Genomic DNA, 20,766 nt, shown 5'->3' with positions numbered 1-20,766 from the left:
CGTCCTCGTCCTTTTTTTTTTATTTCTTTCTCGAGGATATTCCGGGCAGCAGGGAAGAGCACGTCGTCCGAGCGTGCTTCGAGCGTAAAAGCGAAACGTCCGACTCGTCCGAGTATCGAATTTAACGACGTGACGAGATTCTTACGTTTTCTCGTTTGTATTCGTGGCTTTTCCCGCGCTTAACAGACTCATTCGACTTCCGGTATATATGGTTATCATTAACGCGAGATTGAACGATCGTGCCGGATACGAGAAGAATGAAGAGTAAATAAGTAGTAACGATCAAAGACAAGTGGCGCCATCTGGATTTTTATTCTCGTAAGCAGTACGGGTTCGGTTCGCGTCGAAATTAATATTTTTCATAAATATTCAAGATAACGAGAGACGATAACGCGTATTTATGAAAATTTTCTTGATTAATCGCCACTCGATGTATTTTAATTCGCATACTTGACTACGCTCGTTATTCATTTATCGTATATTACGTCAAGTGGCAAATGGTCAAATAGTATTTTTTCTTAATACACCACCGTGCCGAATATTACAGCGGCACACTTTCATTTAGCTAGAAATAATATTTTTACAGCTGTTAACGCGAGTGTTGACTTGTATTATATTTAGAATTTTACAATGGAAAGGCCAAAGGCCTTATTCATGAATCTTTCGAGGGTTCGAAATGAAATCTTAGATCATTCGTGTCTACGAATTTGGCAACTGTGTCATGGCTGTTGTTGTAACCTAAGTATCAATTATAGATTTCCATATGTTTATACTCGACGTATTATATGTATACATAAATTCAACACATCAATTTCTTACTGTATATGTACCGTGTATATATCTATATTGGCAGCCATCAGGTATAAACGTCCTAACGTCTATTTTGATTTTACGTTGGCCGACGTGCAATGGTAAAATCGTATGGTCGCTTACTTGCAGGTGCGACTTGTCCAATTCGGCATTCGACGGACGTGTCGTTGATTAAGTCGACCAGACATTTGAGTATTCCGGCCACTCGGAAGCGAAATATGGGTTCGCCCATTGACACTAGAGTCACGTGGCGGACAAGGGACGAGACTGGCTGCTTCGCCACTGTAGAAACGATAGTCGGAAGTGTCGCTGAGTTGCTTGAGGATTTTCCGGCTGTCCTTAGATCCGGTTGGTTTTATCTACTTTGAAATTAGTTGATACATTAGGAATTTGTAATTTAGATGCACACGATCAGACTGGTGTATTAAAAAAAATTATATTACTGGAGTATACCTATATACATCAGCTGAATTTGAAATTGAAATGGAATTTTAATATTGTATTATTTGTTATTATCAGCAGATGGAATAAAGATGGAATTTTTTTGGGAGTTTTTTTTTGGTAAAAATTACAGTTTACGTAATTATGTTTATTTTTTATTGAATAAACGTATCGATCGGCTTTCCTTATTAATCGTTTACTCTTATGGATGGTTCCAAGATTTTCCTTGTTAACGTTTATCGTCTTTTGCTGCACATGAAGACCGTGTCAAATTAGCGACTCGCACTTGTGCTGCGTTTCTAATTAACTTTCGTAACGTCATTTCAATTTCGTTCGGACGAAACGAATTTCTCGGTTTTTTTTTTTTTTATCATTGTTGACATCCAACTGCGGTATGCTTATTCTCTCCAAATCTTTATTGAAATCTTTAGTTTATTTTTCTGTCACTCTACATACACTTATCGTATACGTTCGTCTTTGTTCTTGAAAGCTAAATTCTTTTTTACCTGCTTGCCCAATGACTCGGTTATTTCTTTTGTTGGTATATCGCCCCCTGCATTCGGCTTTCCCAATTGGTTTGTCAAACCGCAGTTAACCTTGTATAATTTTATTCCGAGCTTCCTAGTCAAGACAAACACTTATTCGTCGAATAATTTCTTATTCATGTCAATCTCAAGGAGCAATTTCACTTAAAAAAAAAAATTAAAAAAAAAAGTCAATGGTATTACCTCACACGGAAGTCGTCGAGTTGCACGAAAATTTTGGTTGAAAGATTTTTTTTTATTTTTATAAAAATATTTTTGTATAAAGCTGTAATATATATATATATACTGTTACATATATTTTTAATATATATATATTTGTATCTAAATGCATTTCAATGATGTCTACCGTGTACCGTCATATCGTTTTTTTTTTTTTTTTAATTATCTTTGAAAATACCATTGCTGAATTTCCCAACGGGGATTTACCGTCGGGATATGACGGACGTAAGAAAATATTCAAGATAATAAAAAAAGATGCACATACGCTTAACACGTGAAACGTAGAAACACGTGAAATTCCATGTCACGACATATCAGACATAACAAAGCACAGTGACTTTACGAACAACTTACAAGCAAGTAAGAAAATGTCTAGAAAAGATATCTGGACTTTCGGAAAGTCTATGAAAATGGTCATTTTTGGTATCTGTCTACGCATCCTACCTGACTGTTTACCCGATACGGATGATTATCATTCACAAAACAGTTGAGCGTTTTTACATTAACGAGCGACGGTTTTTTCTTTTACGTAATTATTTCGAAGAAGTCATCAAAACGAACATTAGTTAACAGTAAATCACACGTAAGAACGTATAGGAAAACTTTTTTTTTTCGACTTACATGACCCCCCTCCCACGACCCCACCACCCGTCACCCCCCCTACCCATTTTAGATCTTTAAGTACGTAAACAGGAATTTTTTCTCCACAAAACGACCGTATCACACATACTCACGCGCGTGTATAATAATTTCGTGACAATTGATTATACGTTAATTAGCCTTACCTGGCTGACACACGGTTTTACCTAAATTACCATGAATTCCGTAACGCCTGGCAAATTGCACGCTTTGCATCAGCACGCGTTGGGAAAGAATGTAAATCGGCGCGGATGCACTCGCGGAATCTTAAGGTTACCAGTCGCGTTCCACATTGCGAATGTTGCGTAAGACTTTGCGCGTTAGCTGTACGCGCTCTGACGTTTATGGAATCACTTAAGAGATTTTGCGCGTTGCGACACCATATTATATTTCGGCGAGTTAACGAGGGCTCAAAAAAATATGTACGGACGAGACAAACGACGAAAAAGGAAACGGCGACGCACCGATACGCAGTACTGATTTCGTGTGCTTGGAAATGTAAAAATATGAACTTCCCAATTAGTGGCACGTGGCTAAATAATTCATGACAGTTCATTATGTCAATCTGTCATACCGACATATGTTACGAACCGTCTTGGATTCGCGTAAAATACCATACGGACTTTTACTCCTGTTAGCTAAAGGGTCCTGGAATGTTGGCAAGACACGCGACATCACGTTTCGTACAGTGGAATGCAGGTCTGACATAATAGCCTGTGTACTTGTGTTTACACATATGTATACTCTGTACAAACTCCATTCAGATATAGGTATAGTATGACCATCTACCGCAATTCCCCAGCATTCAATGATGACGTAAAAATTATGCAGATTAGGATTCATCATAGACAATAAAAAAAAAACAGGTTCGTACAGTCGATTAAGGAATTGAGTATATTTTTTGGACAGTTGGCAAGCATTCAAATCCTTAGCAAATTGCGCACGATTTTTTTATATAAAATAATGTACGTGATAAATTAGAGATGTAACATATGTTTACTCAAAAATCATACATATATGTGTGTTTCGTGAAATATATTGTATGCAGTGACACGTGCTAGAGACGATTGTTTTGGAACTGTCAAAAAAGAAAACACGTCGAACACGTGGACCGTCTATACGTCAAAATATACAATACCAATGGGAGGATATCACTGGGATATGCCAGAACGAGGTAAACGCGTGGAAAGTTGTTGGTAAACAAAATACAAAAGTGACGTATGGCTAATATGAATGACCGTGTTGATAAGGCGACATGTATTTAGTGATTGGAGAATAATAAAGAGTGTCGATGATTAATTGTATGCCTATAGAGTAAAGGGTATAGTATCCAGGGGTTAAGTGAGATTTAATGTAAAATGAGATGAATAAAAATTTCGTCTCGTGCTTATCGCTCCCGAGAGGCCGAAGTCGAGCGAGGAGTCTTGGTCTTCGGCGAAGAGATAAATGGTACAGCTTCGCTGATGCCGACTCAGTGAAGTTCCCGTCGTTTCTTGCGAATTGAATGTGCACGCCGCGAGTGGGGCTACTGCAAGGAGGCAAGTAGGGCCCCGCGGTAGGCCCCACCATGATAGCTGTCACTCAATCGGCTTTAAAGGCACAGTCCCACTGGCTGTGAGTTCAGTTCGGCACCACGTGCCGCGAACGCACGCCGAATCTCTCTCGATTTTTAAAACGAGAGCGGAGCAGAGCATCGTGAACGATCGAGAGACTTAGAAAAGTTTATAGTAAAATTATCGAAGATCGTCGAACGAGGAAGGCTCCGTGAGGCGTGTGAAAAATTTTTTTTTAGCTTTTGAAATAATTTTTGATTTTAGTAGTTGCAATATAGTCGAAATAATTTTTTTTTCTTTCGTCCAAGTGACAATCGTAGAATTTTTTTAAATACCTGCGAGACGAATCTTCACAGCATCCTTTCAAATCGTCACGCCAAGACCTCTCGGAGACGTTCTGATCGACTTGGTCCAAATTCAAGTTCTTGAATGACAATTTGCATGTGTCAAATTGCAAATCGAACCTTGTCGGTTTCATCGTTCACTTTCTACGGTGCTATCGTATGTGGCTTTGTACATGTATTATACATGCTTATATACCGTTAATCTACGATTGACAACAAGACGTACCGAAGATCAATAATCTGCTTCGCAATTTCTGTGCCACTTCGCGTGGATTATTTGCCGTCAGCTACGACAGGAAAGTTTCCATAGACGGGAGACACGTTGGGCCTGTTTGGTTGGATTGAAGAGAGAAAAGTGAGAGAGAGGAAGAATTACAGTGGAAATAAGGATAAGAGAGATACGGAGTGGAGGATAGTCGATGGAGTCGAAGATTTGAATGATCTGGCAGATCGTTAAAAAAATTTCGGCCAACTTTTTTTTCTTCAATAAATTCGATGCAATTATTAATCAATCGTGGTGAGTGACCGATAACATTTGATCGGTAAAAAGAAGAAAGGAAGCTGTGACCTCGGACGATCTCTCGAGAGGAAAGAGAGAGTAAAGTTATTAAATAAAAATATCAGTGTCGACCGCGTGTTAAAGTTTTGTTCGATTAAAAAATCATATTCCGAAAGGAGCAAGTGGACCATCAGGATGCATCTTATCAACGTGTTTTCGTGCCTGCGCAGTCAGGAGGAGACTAAGCAGGCCAACGTGGTGGATGATAAAAAAATAAGAGAGGTCGAAGGTCAGGAGTGTCCGGGAGAACGTGGAAGTCAGTGGTTACAATTCGCAGCGGCTATTAGCGGTAAATGATTACTTTCAATTACATTCAGGCTTCAGAAATTTTTTGAAAATTTCTAAAAATATTTTTCCGAAGAGTCAAGGCACGTTTTTAAATAGCTTACGCTGGCAGAAAGTCAGAAATGAAAAAAAAGTAATTTTTCAACAATTTTTTTAATTAATCAGACTGCACGAACGTGCATATAATTAATATTGCATAATCACTCGGTGATCGAGACTGTCATGCCATCGTTTGAACTATGATATAATTATCATTTAAAATCTTTCGACTGCAATTTACAAGTACTGCAATTGCAGCATCTCCGTCTTAAGTTGCAATTGAGCACGTCGGATTATAGTAGCCCGCAGCTATTCTACGTGGCCAGTGTTAATAACCCCCTATTATTTCAATTGCTTCCTGTTAGACCTGTTCGTTCAATTTCAAAGTATTATTTTTCTGCTCAACTAACGGCAACGCTTATACTATAATACAGTCACGTATAGAAAGCCGACCGCAGTGGTCCTATACCTTTGGGGCTGGTCGTGATTAGGTTGGTGAAAATAAAAATTGTCAAAAAAAAAAGTAACAAAATAATTAATTTTCAATTTTGTGCGTTTCCAATAGATATTGCAAAAATAATTTTTTTTTTGTTTTCGCAGATACCTAAGCCTGTTGTACGTTAGGTCGGGTTGGGTTAGGTTAAGTACGTACCATGCGCTATAATACGCATTATTGAATTAACATAATTAATTATGTGTCGTTGATTAAGTCGACCAGATATTTGAGTATTCCGGCCACTCGGAAGCGAAATATGGGTTCGCCCATTGACACTAGAGTCAAAAAAAAAGTAACAAAATAATTAATTTTCAATTTTGTGCGTTTCAAATAGATATTGCAAAAATAATTTTTTTTTTTGTTTTCGCACATACCTAAGCCTGTTGTACGTTAGGTCGGGTTGGGTTAGGTTAAGTACGTACCATGCGCTATAATACGCGTTATTGAATTAACATAATTAATTATGGATAAAGGGGTAATCGTAGACGCGTGCCCAGACTGGACGTCCTGTCTTGTTCACCTCGTTCAACCGGTTACGCAAGTGTTAAGAAAATGGTGAGAGAGGAATTAAAGAAAAAAAAATCTTTCATGGAATGTTATTTTATGTATGTAAGCACGTCGGCGATATAACTAACGAAAAACGTGAGTGATGATATCTCGTAGTTCTCAATGTGGATACGCTTTGGCGAAAAATTATAAAAGTTGCGAAAAAAACGAGCGATCGGTTTTGTATTTATCGCGCGTTAATAATGATTCATTTTTTAAGCTTTTAATTCATTTGGACGATATCGCAACGAGCGACTTTACTTATTTCGCAAGACGCGTTTCGTGACTGTAGGACAAGTACACGGTGGATCCCATTAACCGTCGTGTTTTAAATTCGCAAATTAATAGCCTTTCTGGCCTTCGCCTGTACCTACGTTGTATATAAGCCTTGTTGCGTTATGCAATAGTGACTTGAGGTTTTCGTCGTCGAATTCTTAATCCACGCGATCTTCTCGTACGATATTTAATTTACTGTACTTCGAGGATGTTATCATTGAATTGGATAAATTTCGGCCGCGATTATTATTATTATTCGTTCATGTTTTCATTTGGCGAATTATTATTTGCGACACGCAAACTTTCATGACGAATTATTATTTCTGTTTGTGTCTTATCTTTTTTTTTTTCTTGAAAAAAAAAAAACGTGTCAAATGTGGATACGGTCGATGGAGTTATTCTTTTTTTGGTTTTCTTGTCAACAAATTTTTTTTCGATCCACGCGATTTTCTCATTGAGGATTTCATGAGATTTTTTTTCTATCAAAAAAACTTTTGCGTATGATTATACGTTGAGTTGGATAATATGAACTGTATTTGCTGGATATTAACCCCACGCGAAGTTCTTATCATTGGTAACATCAGATACGTTTAATGTAATTTTCAAGGATTCGAGTAAATTTTTGATTGGATTATATTTATCATTTTTCACTTCTCTTCTAATGTTAAATTATTTAATCTGTTACAGCCTGTATAGGAGTTATGGCCTGCGGTGAGCACTTGGCATGGACCTCGCCATCCTTACCATACCTCACCAGTTCAGAGTCGGAATTTCCGGTGACGAAGGGTCAAGGTGCATGGGTGGCCTCGCTGTACACTCTAGGCGGTATCGTGGGTTCGATACTGAGTCCTCTGTTCGTGGACAGACTCGGAAGGAAGTTCTCCCTGTTGGCTTTCGCCCTACCCCAGCTTGCAGGATGGGGTCTGGTGATAGTGGCAAAGAGCGTGATGGTCCTCTACGTGGCAAGGTTCGTCGCCGGCATAGGTCATGGCGGTATTTACAACGTAGCGGTGATCTACCTGGGCGAGATAGCGGACAAGAACATCCGCGGGGCCCTGGGAACATTTTTGAAGATGTCCACCAACGTGGGGACGCTGTTCGTAACGACCGTAGGAGCGTACCTACCATACTGGGAGCTTAACCTAGTTGCCATGTCAGTGCCCTTGGCGTTCATCGTGACTTTCGTCTTCATGCCGGAAACTCCTTACTACTACCTGATACGAGGTCGGGACGAGGACGCGGAGAGGAGTCTGATGACCCTGAGACAGGTGAAGAAGCCTGAATCCGTAAGGGCTGACATCGCCGCCATGAAGGATGGGGTCGTGGAAGGTCAGAGGTCAGAAAGGAATTCCCTGTTCGAGTTGGTCGCCACCAGGGGTAACCGTCGCGCCCTGGTAATTCTTCTCGGGCTCAAGGCGACACAGCAATTCTCAGGTCACATGGCGATCGTCGCCTACACCCAGGAGATCTTCAGCCACAGTGGATCATCATTGGCACCGGGTCAGGCTGTCGTCGTTCTGGGCGGGGCCCAACTGGTAGCTGGTCTCGTGGCAGCTGGTCTGGTCGATCGAGCTGGTAGAAGACCCCTGATGCTGATATCCGGTCTGACTGCTGCTCTTGCGCTGGCTGTCGAAGGACTCTTTTTCTTCCTGAAGTACCAACTCAAAGCTGACGTCTCATCGATCACCTGGCTTCCTATTGCTTCTCTGATTGCCTATGAAGTCATGGTCGCTCTTGGCATTGGGACTCTGCCTTACGTCTTGCTGGGTGAACTCTTTCCGACTAATGTCAAAGGACCGGCGGTCGCTTGTGGTATTATCGTTGGTTCCGTATTCGCCTTTATGGTTGGACTTGGTTATCAAGCCGTAAATTCTATCGTTGGGATACATTCAACCTTTTGGATATTCGCTCTGTGCTGCGCGGCTGGTACCCTCTTTGTTTACTTCATCACCCCTGAGACCAAGGGCAAGACTCTCGAGGAGATACAGAAGGAGCTGAATCCTCCGGAGAAGACGTTGCCCGGTCCTTGAAGAGACCGACGACCTTGCCTTAGGGGTCAGAGTCCAATGCTCGGTAGAGGAAGTACATAGAGCTGGGATGCTGGATGAACTCTGGATCATGAGTTTAGGAGGCTTGAGAACTGTTTTGCTTATCAGGAAAAATAAGAATCTGTGATACATTTACGGGAATGGGAGCTGCCTATGTCTTTTTGACACCTTGTGATCAGAGTATGAGCTTCTTAATAACAACGATCACTATGATTAGAGCAATTTTCGCGATAGGCCTGTCAAGTCCATGATAACGATTGATCGGTCGAAGGTCATGCACTAGTATTATCCTGTGCTCCCTGATCTTTCTAAATGAAAGTAAGAAGGATAACAAACAATGTGGATCCTTTCCATTCTACCGAATCGTAGTAATATATTTTTTTCCCCGTACCTCGCTCCACTCCGATTTATTTATTATATTACATTTTAATGCGTAGATTAAATTAAATAAATTTTATTTAATATTCAATGACTATCTTTATGCCATTTCCCTTCCACCTCTTGTTCCACTGGTTAATGTTTTTTTCAATATGATTTTTGAAGTCTAATAAATATTTCCGTCACTTATCACGAATCAATCAAATATATTTTAAATTTATAAATGTCAATCTGAAAAAAAATTTGTTAATTCCACAACTTCTGGTGTACGTGGTATTCGTATCTGTTTTTTTTTTATTTTGCGGATAAATTCAACTGTTTACCCGTTACATATGCGAGCAAAAAAATTTGAGATTACCACGCTCGATTTTTTTTTAAATTTCGCCACTGGGTATTTTGCTCTTTCACACATGTGAGATATCGGCCTCGTGTGGATAGAATTGAAGGTATTTATGTTTTTCTTATATATACACATATTATACTGCCTAAAAACGAGCACCGATCGGCTTCGTATTTTTCTTACTCGTTCGAGCAATCGAATCGTGATAGCCATAGGCGAGAAACGATTCTTGATTTGCCGGAGCAATGATTCCGGCATTAAGATATTTTCAGCACGTAAAATATAACAGCCCGAAGAGACAGCCAAATATCTGAAGACAATGAAATTATCAGGAATGCCATTCGCGTAGCTACGGATAATCTTATTGAGATCGTATTTCAGACTGTCGCTGATCATTGTACGGCCATTAGACTACAGGGTGACTAAAAGCTATTGCATTGGACGTTAAAGATTAATCTGCCATAGATCATCTGGGAATTCCTGTACGATCCTTGGCACAAATTTATCCGGAGGTAAGACACATTAGTATTATTTTTTTCCCCCTGTTCCCCACATGGGAATGCCAACTTGCGAATATCTCCGGGCAAATTTTTTTAACAAATTATTTCCGCATTGCAAAAATACCAAACACCGTGTCTCAAGATCAAAATCTCACACGAATAGTAAAATATTAATATACACATATATATATATTTACAGACATAGAAAAATTATTGAACTACAATAAACGTTATGGTATTAAAATTATTCAAAAAAAAATAGACTCAAAATCCCTATACCTTTTCCCATTAAAAACACACGGTTTGATTTTTTCGTTTTTTTTGACCTCGTAAAATTCTCAACTATCCATATACCCAGTGCCCGAGGTATCGTTATGCAAATATATTTTGTCCATACAGTGCCCACAGGACCACCCAAATTTCGTTGTCTTCCCGTAAGGTCACGACCCGCGTTTCCGTTCGTGCATCGAGGCCGTCATTGATCGCGGTCGCAAAACGCCTTTGGGAATCGCCATAAATCAGGAAAGTCAGTGTAGCGAGCAGCAAATAGCGGAATCATTTATCCGATTCTAGGCCAGTGACACGAATAAATTATCGAGTGTAGCCAATTAGACGGATAAAGAAAGTCTCCCGTGTTATATAGATCGACCGGCATATATATATATATATATGTACACACAACATATATTGCATACACAGTACAAGAACCAAGGAGAGAAACGTGAACGTCATTCTGACAGGAAGATCGTGACGCAGCCCACGTGGCAAAAATTTTCCACCGCGAGGCCAAAGAATTTTCGGCTTTTCTCTCGTTTTACGACGAGTCACTCCCGGAGGGGTTACGGCCGCCCATCCTGTTTCTATGACCTATCATTATAATGATATTCCATTCGTATCATGATGCTCGTATAATGATAGAGAGAACGCGTGCGAATCGGCTATTCTTTTTCGAGAGTCAATCTATCTGTCTGACTTATTCGCGTCTATTGGGTATTTTCCACTGTGCTGTCAGAATGATCTATGAGTTTGGGATTATTAGCGTTATTCGGCAGCACCGTTACTGGAGGAACTGACAGAAGTACGTTTGCAAAATGGCTACGTTACAGTTGGCAGTATGCTATCGGTCCGTGTATACCGTACGTATAAATCCTATATATATATATATATATATATATATATATATATATATATATATATATATATATATATATATATATATATATATATATATATATATATATCAAGCATAGGGGCAAATACAAAATATACGTATACAAGATGTAAATATGCTTCATGGTATCTTGTGTTAGAGACTTTGTAGGTAGGAATATATGGGTTTTATTAAACGTCTTTTATTTTTGATCCTTAGGAAGGGCCAATAAGCGTTCCTTAAGAAACTTCCTAATTTCTCAGTTTACTTAGGGAATCAAGCAGCTACGGACCCGGCTAATTTGCGGATACGGGAAACGATACGATTATGGCGTACCTGCAATGCGCCCGTAGTCTCGCCGACTTTAACGCGCGGTTTGACGTTCTTCGGCTCGGCTACTTTACTACCCTTAATTCCATGCAGTTTTATGAGGGACGGCCTATATGTCTACTATCGCTAAACCCCCTTACCGGCGATACTAGAAAATATATTATACGCGACCGGCAGACTAGCTCGTTTCGCAGCTCGTATAACGGCCTTACCTGGGCTTAACTATGGCTGACCATAAGATGTAAGACTCCATAGCGAACTACCTACTTCTGGTTGATCCTCTTTGCCACCCCCCACTATCACCCCCTGACCGTCCACCCTAGCCGTAAGAACGCCAACGACGTCTCAGCTATGACCCTTTGGAATCTGAACGAATTGCCAAAGCCTTACGGCAAATTACCTTTGATCCTGTGAGTTCGGTGTGAATGAACTTTCTTAATTAGATTTTTGCCGGGAGTGTACAAATTTGTTTTTTATGAATTTTTTAAAATTTTACATCGTTTCGAATTTAGCGTATATTTTTGGCTTGGACGGTACTCGGAGATTGACGGTAAGATTGTAAATCTCAATGACGGGATAATCGACGGGATCTTTGTTGTCGGCTAGGGGGAAGCAGGGGGAAATTGTGAGATATCCTTAAGGAGCATTTTCATTGGATAAATACTCGTCGTAAAGGGGTGAACAGGACGTGGAACATTATACCGTGTAAAATATAGGCCCGTAAATCACTGGGCGAGTGCGCCGTCTATGTTAGAGAGTGGCTCGATTAGGGTGGTCTTGAATTAGTGTCCGGAGAGGAATAACAGATTAGGTTAGATAAATTCATTGGGTCGCTTATTGGTGTACTGATAATTATTAGTATCAATTATTTTGGAGAATTTCGTTGCTGGCGATAGGGTATGCTGTGGAATTCATTTTATCAGTGTATACGATATAGGGTATTCTTGCGGGGTCGGAGGTCACTGAAGAAATTTTTTTTATCTTCACTTTCGTACAGATCCAATTGACAATGGTCCCGATAACGTTGTCATTGCGTGGGCTTAACTTTTTGGGAAAATGACAGCAGCTGTCATCCATTGGATAATATCTGTTGCAGTAAGTATAGCCAGAGCGTGAGGTGGGTATAATAAGGGATATTTGGTTCCGGTATCGTCGCCTATGGCCGCGAGAGCAGACCGTCTGTTTACTTTGGAAGTTTGACAATTTAGTTGATTGTCCGTCCCTGTTAGGTTGGGTTAGCGATGGCCAATCTCTGGACCCTTACGTCCTCTTTCATCCCCTAAGCTTTGGATCTTTCATATTACTTTCGTTAAAGTTGCGTCCGTCACGCATCCTGAGGAATCAAGATATGTCCTTTCGATATCAGCTGGAATCAAGATATGTCATGTGTGCGAGAAAAGTTGAGATGAGAGTACGAAGGTAATTTGTATGATTGAAATGTGACGAGAAAGAAGTGAAAACATGGTTATTAAAAAAAAAAAATGAAAATAAAATATACAAAAATCGATCAATCGATTAATCACAGATTCCTGTTAAAATAATTAATCGAGATGACGTGGACCATTTTTTTATCGTGAAGGGAACGGATTGGATAAAAAAAAATTTGTTGGATAAATTGTGAAATTTTTTTTTGGACGATCGTCGATTCCATCCTGCACGGCGTCTGTGCAATAATGGCGTCTTTCTTCTCCGTGGACCGCAGCATCCGCAAGTGCTAGAAATTCTTGGCTGCGCTTTGATTACCAGCAGGCGCTGAATAGTGACAGGCCTATTACCAGATGCTAATATAAGAACCCCAGGTCTCGCGTTATGCACCCATAGCTGGTACCTACACCCTGAATTCACATTGGCGTCTCTGGTACTGGTGGTCGTAAAAGCGTAGACGGAAGGCGTCGCACCTAACCTAGAATCTACAATCTACGACTCACAGTGGGTTGAGACCTTCGCGCAGAGAACGAAAAAGCCCTGTTGGGGTGGGTAATTATATAAATGAAAAAGATGGAAGTACTCGCACATAATTTCGTATGCATTAAAAGCGAAAGTTATGAATGAGATTTCGCATTTTATTATCTCGTTACGTTCGCGGTAGTCGCGGTTTGTAATCGGAAAACTTTTTTCGCCAATTTCTCGCGACTGTTGACAGCGCCTATTGGGCGCAATTGAAGAGAGAGCAATTGACAGTACGGAGAGTCTAAATAATAGGATAGCCTCTTTTTCATCGATTCTTCGGATTCTTATTCTACTGCATATACAACCGAATAAAAATTTTGATAAAATTATGAATTTTACCTAAAATTCATTAATGGACGACCTTAGGTCGTTAAAAAAATATAATTACATTATATCACAAAATTAATAATTTTCAATTATTTTTACGCACCGTTTCAACGGCCTACAGTCATTTCCAAAAGTTTGGAAATATCCTTCGATTGTTTTAGGTATTGTCATAGTGATTGAAAAAAATCAATAAGGGGATATATACAAACAAAATTTTCGATTACGTCATTTTACGTCAGATAATGGTAATTTTTTTGTATTCGTCCTCCTTTGACTTTTTTTTTCCTCTTTTTCTCCAATACACTAACCCCAGATTTCCATTGCTCCTGGCTTCGCCGTTCCTGGCACAGACTTCCCGTAGAAATCTCCAAATGGATTCTACCACTGAGTGCCGTTTGATTTCAGAGCCAGCTGGTGAAGTTAATCCGGTTGACGATGAACCACGTGGCGTCGTGCCCGAGGGCGAAAGTCTACTGCGCCACGAATCGTGGAAACAAGCATCTTCTATTGGTCAAGGTTAGGTTAGGTTAGGTCGATAACACTAACAGATAATACAAAATTACCCAAAAGCATACACTGTATCAAATTATTACATAATAACTCAATTGACCGACAGTACCTACTTCTTTCGGTAAAAGCTGTCAAAACAATGATCATCCACTAGTCCGATTGACTTTGCCAATAAGAACAGTGATTACGCGTCACGGGCGTCGCGACGTCCCGTTATACCGGATAAATTTTTTATTCATTTATAACCTCACCTTCATTCAGTTCCCAGAAGATCTTGAACTTCCAGAAAGGATTTTTTTGACATCCTGGTCATTGCACAGTAATACCTGTCATCACAAGCCATATGCCACGTGCGGTATCGGAAGTGAGTATATACATATATACAAAAATTATATCCATATGTAATTATACGATACTTTGTTAATTAACAGTGTCCTCGAAGCCGTATAGTATACCGGTGCAGCTTGGATTCCCAAGGCGATCATCAGGATGCGCGAACGAGAACTGAATGACCAAATGGAAATAGAGAATATATATCCGGTTGAATCGACTAATCGAGTCAAGAAGGAAGTCGATCAATGGATAATTAAATCGATCGATTGGACTTTGGATCGTTGGAGATCGATGGGAAAAATTTTTCTATAAATCTCACCTTATCTGAGATACTTATAAAAAGACATAGGACGATAAAAAAGACATAAATAATAGATTAGTCTGATTTTATAAAAGGTCAATTAAACGATTTCCTGAACAGCTCGAACTTTGACCTCGGCACTTTTCTCGACCTCCAACCCGCGTCCCCCTTACGATAGCGGACGATAGATCTGCCATGGAAAGTTGTACGGGTATAAGTGCGATAAAAAAAAGAGAGAAGTGGAGGAGAATAATAGAATAAAAAGAAAGGATGCTGCGAACAAGACGAGGGAATAATAAGAAAAAAAAAAAAAAAAAAGCAAAGAGCATTGCAGTCGACGCAATATTAGTAAGCACTCGGTAGACGCCATTAGGATTCTCGGTGCATCTCAATGACCCAAGATCGAAGGGGGTGAAAGGGGGTGGCAGGGTTGAAGGAGAGATATGCATATTTTAGTGGGTCCATATACCACGTGACGGACGTGCTTCTCTACTCCCGAGCAGATGCTTTACGCGTCTGACATCCACGAGCTCTTTCCACTGTCTACATTGGTCCTGTACCTTTTCACAGATACGACTTCCCAGCATCCTCGACCCTGCGACCTCTCGTCCTTCTTACCGGCGCTGGTGACGAGGACGGTCGCTTCTACTGGTGGTTGTCGAGGTGAATGGAGCTGCCAGACATTTGCATCTTTATTCGATGGACTCTCATCTGACAGGAGATTTTATCTGTCGCGCTCATCTCGCTCATCTCAGGACCCCCCGACCTTAGGTTCTCGCGCGCATTGAGAATCGTCACCTTTATGACGAACCCTCTGTCACGCGCGAAATCCCTTACGGTCTACCACCGGTTAATGCATCTATCAAGGGGTCGCTCCGGAAGGCCCGGCACGTTGCAAGGGTGAACCCCGTCCTGAGGAGCGTCGTCATCTAGCGAAATATATGTACCGGGTTAGAAAGTTTTTCTCATCATTATTCTTTATGGTTGTTGGAACGTATTAAGATATTTTGTATGCATAAGTATGGGGCTCCCAGCCCGGGTTAGAGTCATAGGTGGATTTTACGTGGGTCGAGAGTTGAGGTTTTTGAAAAAAAAAATTTTTTTTTATTTAATTCATCTTAGGATCCTCGGGTTAGCTTTACTATAGGCGCTGGTGGACGGGTAAGGTTACGGTACTGGGTTCGATGGGAGACCAGAATAAATCACTTCCATTTAATTTGCCAGAGGCACAAGCCTCGTACCAATAAGCTTTCTCTCGGTGCAAAAGGAGCAGCAAGACCGGACGAGTGGTACTGGAGATTCCGGAGGGGTAGGACGAGAGCGAGAGACTTAGGTATAGGGGATTGGGGTGGGGATGGAGGGGGGGGGGGGGGGGGGGGGGGGGGGGGGGGGGGGGGGGGGGGGGGGGGGGGGGGGGGGGGGGGGGGGGGGGGGGGGGGGGGGGGGGGGGGGGGGGGGGGGGGGGGGGGGGGGGGGGGGGGGGGGGGGGGGGGGGGGGGGGGGGGGGGGGGGGGGGGGGGGGGGGGGGGGGGGGGGGGGGGGGGGGGGGGAGAGTGGAAGAAAATAATAAAACTCCCTTGGCGAAACACGAAGAAACACCGAACTCTTTTCAGGAGCTGATTTATGCGTTTGGCAACCGGGTCCATACTGGATGCTGAGGACCGAAACCACCCAGTGATAGTGCTCCTGAATCTCTGACCGATGCCACGGGCTTTTCCATTGGGTGTTCCTTTCGCTAATTTTTACTTGTCGGCTATACTTTTTTTTTTTCTTTTTTCCCCCTTCGATCCCAAATAAAATTTGGCGACTTTCGATCTTTCTAGAAAGTGTGTGAGAGTTAATTAAGAAAAAAATTCTTTATCTTTCTTACTCTGTATCGCGTAAATAAAATCGATAATAAGAAAAATTACACCGAGGGAATTACAAATGGCGAAAGAGTCTCGGTGCCATTAGCACCTACCGGGACGGTTCCATCACGTAAGACACGGCAAGTAAACGAGTGGGAAAAGTTTTTGGTGAAAAAAAAAGTTGCCGCGAAAGAACTTGGCAGAATGTCGTATCAAAGGTCGCAAGGAGTAAAAGAACTGGTTCGTGCTGGGAATACCGAAAAGCTTTTAATTTTGAGTAGCATCAGTGGCTGGGATCCTTTGAGCGAGTTTTTCAAGATATATATATACAACAACGAGGAATATATATACCCAACACCGCCAACGCCATCTCTCGGACAAACTCATGTACCACTTTAATGTACATCTTACAGCATCGCGTACTTCGTACCGGATTAGATAATCCTGTTTCATGAAAACCACCCCGTCTCCTACTTCTTGCTTAAGGGTTAGGAAAAGACGGTCGTCAGAGTCTCGGATTCGTCCTGGAGGAAGAGGACCGCTGTCGTAATAATAATAAATAAGGTGTATCACTTAGGACCGGCTTTGAATCCCCACAGGCGGCAGTATTAGATATCGGGTTGCCATAATGTTCCTTGTGGGGTCGCAGTATGGTCTACCGCCTGTAGTCTATGGGGGTTCGTTGTTGTAGCATAACACCGTCATATAACCTATAACCAGCTTACGTTTACCGTTTGAGACATTACGTCACCCGGAACATAACCTAACCTTCCCATGTGACGTATACGTCAATTATAATATCTATACGTTTGATCCGGTCGTATACGATTTTTCAGGTCATGACGTATTATTTTCAAAGGTTTAAATTTCAGTTTCTACGTAACGACGAATTCCTACCGCGTTTTCGTATGCGGTGTAACGTTCGACTGACGCTCTTCGCTACGGCCGTAACGAAAAGCCACGTCGAAGAAAGTTCTGGCCGTCGCGTATTTTGCTACCTGGTCGCTTTTATGCTTCGGGCCACTTTTTATGCCTCCTTACTAAGCTCGCGCGTTATGACGAAAGTTATATTAACTTTAGTCGCCGGTATAATTTATCGCGGAACGTGTGCGGCCAGAGTGGAAACGAACTAACGCGTAAGGCACCGTAATGCATCCGCGAGACGTCATTTGACTTGTCGTTACGTTGAGAACGCGGAAAATTGCCGGTGACAAAGTCCATCAGTCTTTTTTCCCATACAAATATACATATATACAACGTTAACCGATCGAAGGGTTCCCGACTGAAGTTGGCTTAACTTTGGAAATCAGTTATAGGGACTAACTTCAGTCGGTTGGTTAACCCAATATGGAATTTAGTAGTTAAGATAACAAAGTCATCGAATACAGGTTTCAACCGTATCGCTGTACTTTAGTGCATGGAATACGTCATACGGTTATTGGTCCATGACGGAAGCGAATAAAAAAAAAGTGGATTCTGGATACGAGGGTGGTATGGAGGGTTGATGGAGGGATGAAAAAAAAAATAATAATAGTAACCAGGCAAGCCAGAACGATTTTCAAAGTTTTTCAATAACTCCCCTCTCTTTCGAGAATATATGCTCTGGGCTCGTGCGTGTGACGTTAAAAATACAAAAAGTCATAAAAATAGAAATGAACATCCACGCGGGATTTTACGTCTTTCGCGATCCTGTCACGTTCCGCCCTTATGTCCAGCAAATCTCAAAAGTCGTACGGAGACGGCCAGAAGTCATGTGGGTTCTCCGACGCAATGGTGGTAAGGTAAGGGTATGCAGGAAGGGAGGATGGAAACGAATGGACCACAAGCATGGAGGAGGTAGGAAGGAAGGGTAGAAAGGAGGGATTCGACGTTAAAATATTCCCACGGCGTGGAAGGCATCAAGTCCTGCACACGGAAATCTCATCCGGCACATCGTCAACGCTGTCATTTATCATTCTTTAAAGGCAGCATCTCATTTCTTTTGGTACCCTTCAAGAAGGTGGGGGCGGGAGGGGGGTGGCTGACTGGAAGGGGTAGGTACCCCAGGCTGACGCGACGTTTCCGATCTAATCGTTTTCCATGGCAGGTGACGTAAATACGTGTGCAAACGTATCCAGACGTCGCGACGCCTGGCGTCGTTGTGCCTAACTGTGAATATTGTATGGAAATATATTTTTGAAAAAAAAGTTTTTTCTTTTTGCTATTACAGACTTTCTGTTATAACGATCTCGGGATGAGAATGGACGCCCGGCGTCGCGACGTCACTCACTTGACAGGGATGCTGTGGGCTACCAAGCGCGTAATATATTTTTACACTTTGCAAAGGGGTGACTTTTTTTTTTCTCGATACGCTCCCATTGGCTCACGTATACGATCGACCTTCGACTTTCTTCGCTGGTAGTTCAAGTTTTTTTTCACGGGCGTCGGCGTCGACCCTTCGCGTCTATTTAAATAAGTTTTCGATTCTCCCTTTGACGTCGGACATCAGTCTTTGGCGGCGTCGACATCCCAGTCACGCCGTCGACTCGTTTGTCTGGATATCGGTAATGACGGGTGTCGCTGCTCTTTATTACTTCCCGAACACCCGGTGCATGGGATATCGTGTATATGAAGCGAGTACAGATCCCTAGGGGCTTTTGCACGTATACACGTTGTGCGTAATATAAAAATGAATGAGTTACGAAAAGGAAAAAGTAGACCAGAGAGGAGCAACTTGTTTAAACGAATCGCCATCAATTTATTTCATGGATAACAGTACTATCGAAATTAATTAATAAAATATTTTTCATTTCTCTAATAAAAAATTCACCATTTCCACAGTTCGAATGTCATATTGAATTTTACATTTTATCGAGTGACAATTTTTATTTTTATAAACGTCAAAATCAATTTTATTAAATGCCTCGCGATGCGTTTACCAGATCGCACATATAGGGTTGTTCAAATATATTGTATAACTTGAAGTTGGCTCTGTTGTAGAAATCAAATGGTCTGGCTAACTTCGGACAGTCACCTTAGTCCTCAATAATCTCATACTAATACCCTGTGTCTCCCAACTGTACATACCACACTATAGTACGCTATACTAAATTATTACGTAACCAACGTCTATCGCGTCGACTCAAAATTTTGATAGAGAGCAAAAAAACTTGGCAATCCCAAAAAAGGTCCGTGAATTTCGTGGAACTCGTAAAATTCGCGCGGTTTTCGTAAAACATTTTCCACGTGCAGTAGTAACGAGAGTCCCCCTCAAGGGTTGGTTCGGAAAATTTACAAAGAGCAAAAGAGAAACGTAAGTAAGCAAGCAAGGGCTGGAATAGGGATTAGAGGTTGGGGTTGGTACGCGGAGAATCGCGGAAGGAATCGAAAGCGTGAAGATTCGCGAAAAGAAAAAAAAAAACAAAAAAGCTCGTGAAAGTTTCTCTCGTCGAAGCCTGAAAAAGCATCTCCTCTAGGTCTATTTCGACGTCAGACGTCGGCCGTGCGGGGAGACGCTTATCCGAAAGGGGGTCGCGTAAGCATATTTCGCTCCTTTAAATTTTGTTTAGCAAAATTGACACAGGGGTGCTTTGGGGGGTTCGGTAATGCCACTTTGTTAACGTGGCTCCAGGAATTTGGGGGGAGGTCGGGGGGTGGATTGGCAACCCCAAGGAAATAAGAAAGGAATTACTAGTATACGTGCTCCACATGTGGCACTGATGTTGTCGCATCGATTTAGTCAGCCGTCCCCTTTAGGGGTTGCAACGATAAGAAATAACGATGGGTCTTGCCCTCTTTTTTGTGGTTCAAAAAAAAAAAGAGATTTATTCCGTCGCGTACCAACGAGGTTGGCACCACTGGCTAGTTTAATTCAATGCTATTAATTCGACTGGGAACGAACCCGAGGCTCTTCTCGCAGGAGCCAAAAGGGTGGTGGTAGCTACCTGAAAGAATTCCTGTCTTCGCAAGGGCGTCGGGGACCTAAATTCAAAATTAGTCCGTGCAAGATCAAAGTAAAGTG

The 20,766-nt window shown here is 41.6% G+C and overlaps 1 protein-coding gene and 1 long non-coding RNA gene across 2 annotated transcripts; one reads left to right on the top strand and one right to left on the bottom strand.

The window, feature by feature from the left end:
- Positions 1–715: 715 nt before the first annotated feature.
- Positions 716–4,002, bottom strand: LOC112493871. Its single transcript, XR_003058781.1, has 3 exons — positions 2,801–4,002; positions 831–1,172; positions 716–738 (listed from the first exon to the last, which is right to left on the bottom strand). It is a non-coding gene; the product is annotated as an uncharacterized LOC112493871 (long non-coding RNA).
- Positions 4,003–4,276: 274 nt separating this feature from the next.
- Positions 4,277–9,269, top strand: LOC107264443 (facilitated trehalose transporter Tret1). Its single transcript, XM_015732680.2, has 2 exons — positions 4,277–5,399; positions 7,440–9,269. The coding sequence occupies exons 1-2, from the start codon at positions 5,246–5,248 to the stop codon at positions 8,780–8,782; spliced, it is 1,497 nt and encodes a 498-aa protein (XP_015588166.1). The 5' UTR covers positions 4,277–5,245; the 3' UTR covers positions 8,783–9,269.
- The last annotated feature ends 11,497 nt before the right edge of the window (positions 9,270–20,766 follow it).

The sequence above is a fragment of the Cephus cinctus genome, unplaced genomic scaffold (assembly GCF_000341935.2).
Source record: "Cephus cinctus unplaced genomic scaffold, Ccin1 Ccin1_scaffold0169, whole genome shotgun sequence".
Lineage (NCBI taxonomy): Eukaryota > Metazoa > Arthropoda > Insecta > Hymenoptera > Cephidae > Cephus > Cephus cinctus.
The sequence above is the reverse complement of the archived record's forward strand: the minus strand, read 5'-3'. Positions and strand labels throughout refer to the sequence as shown.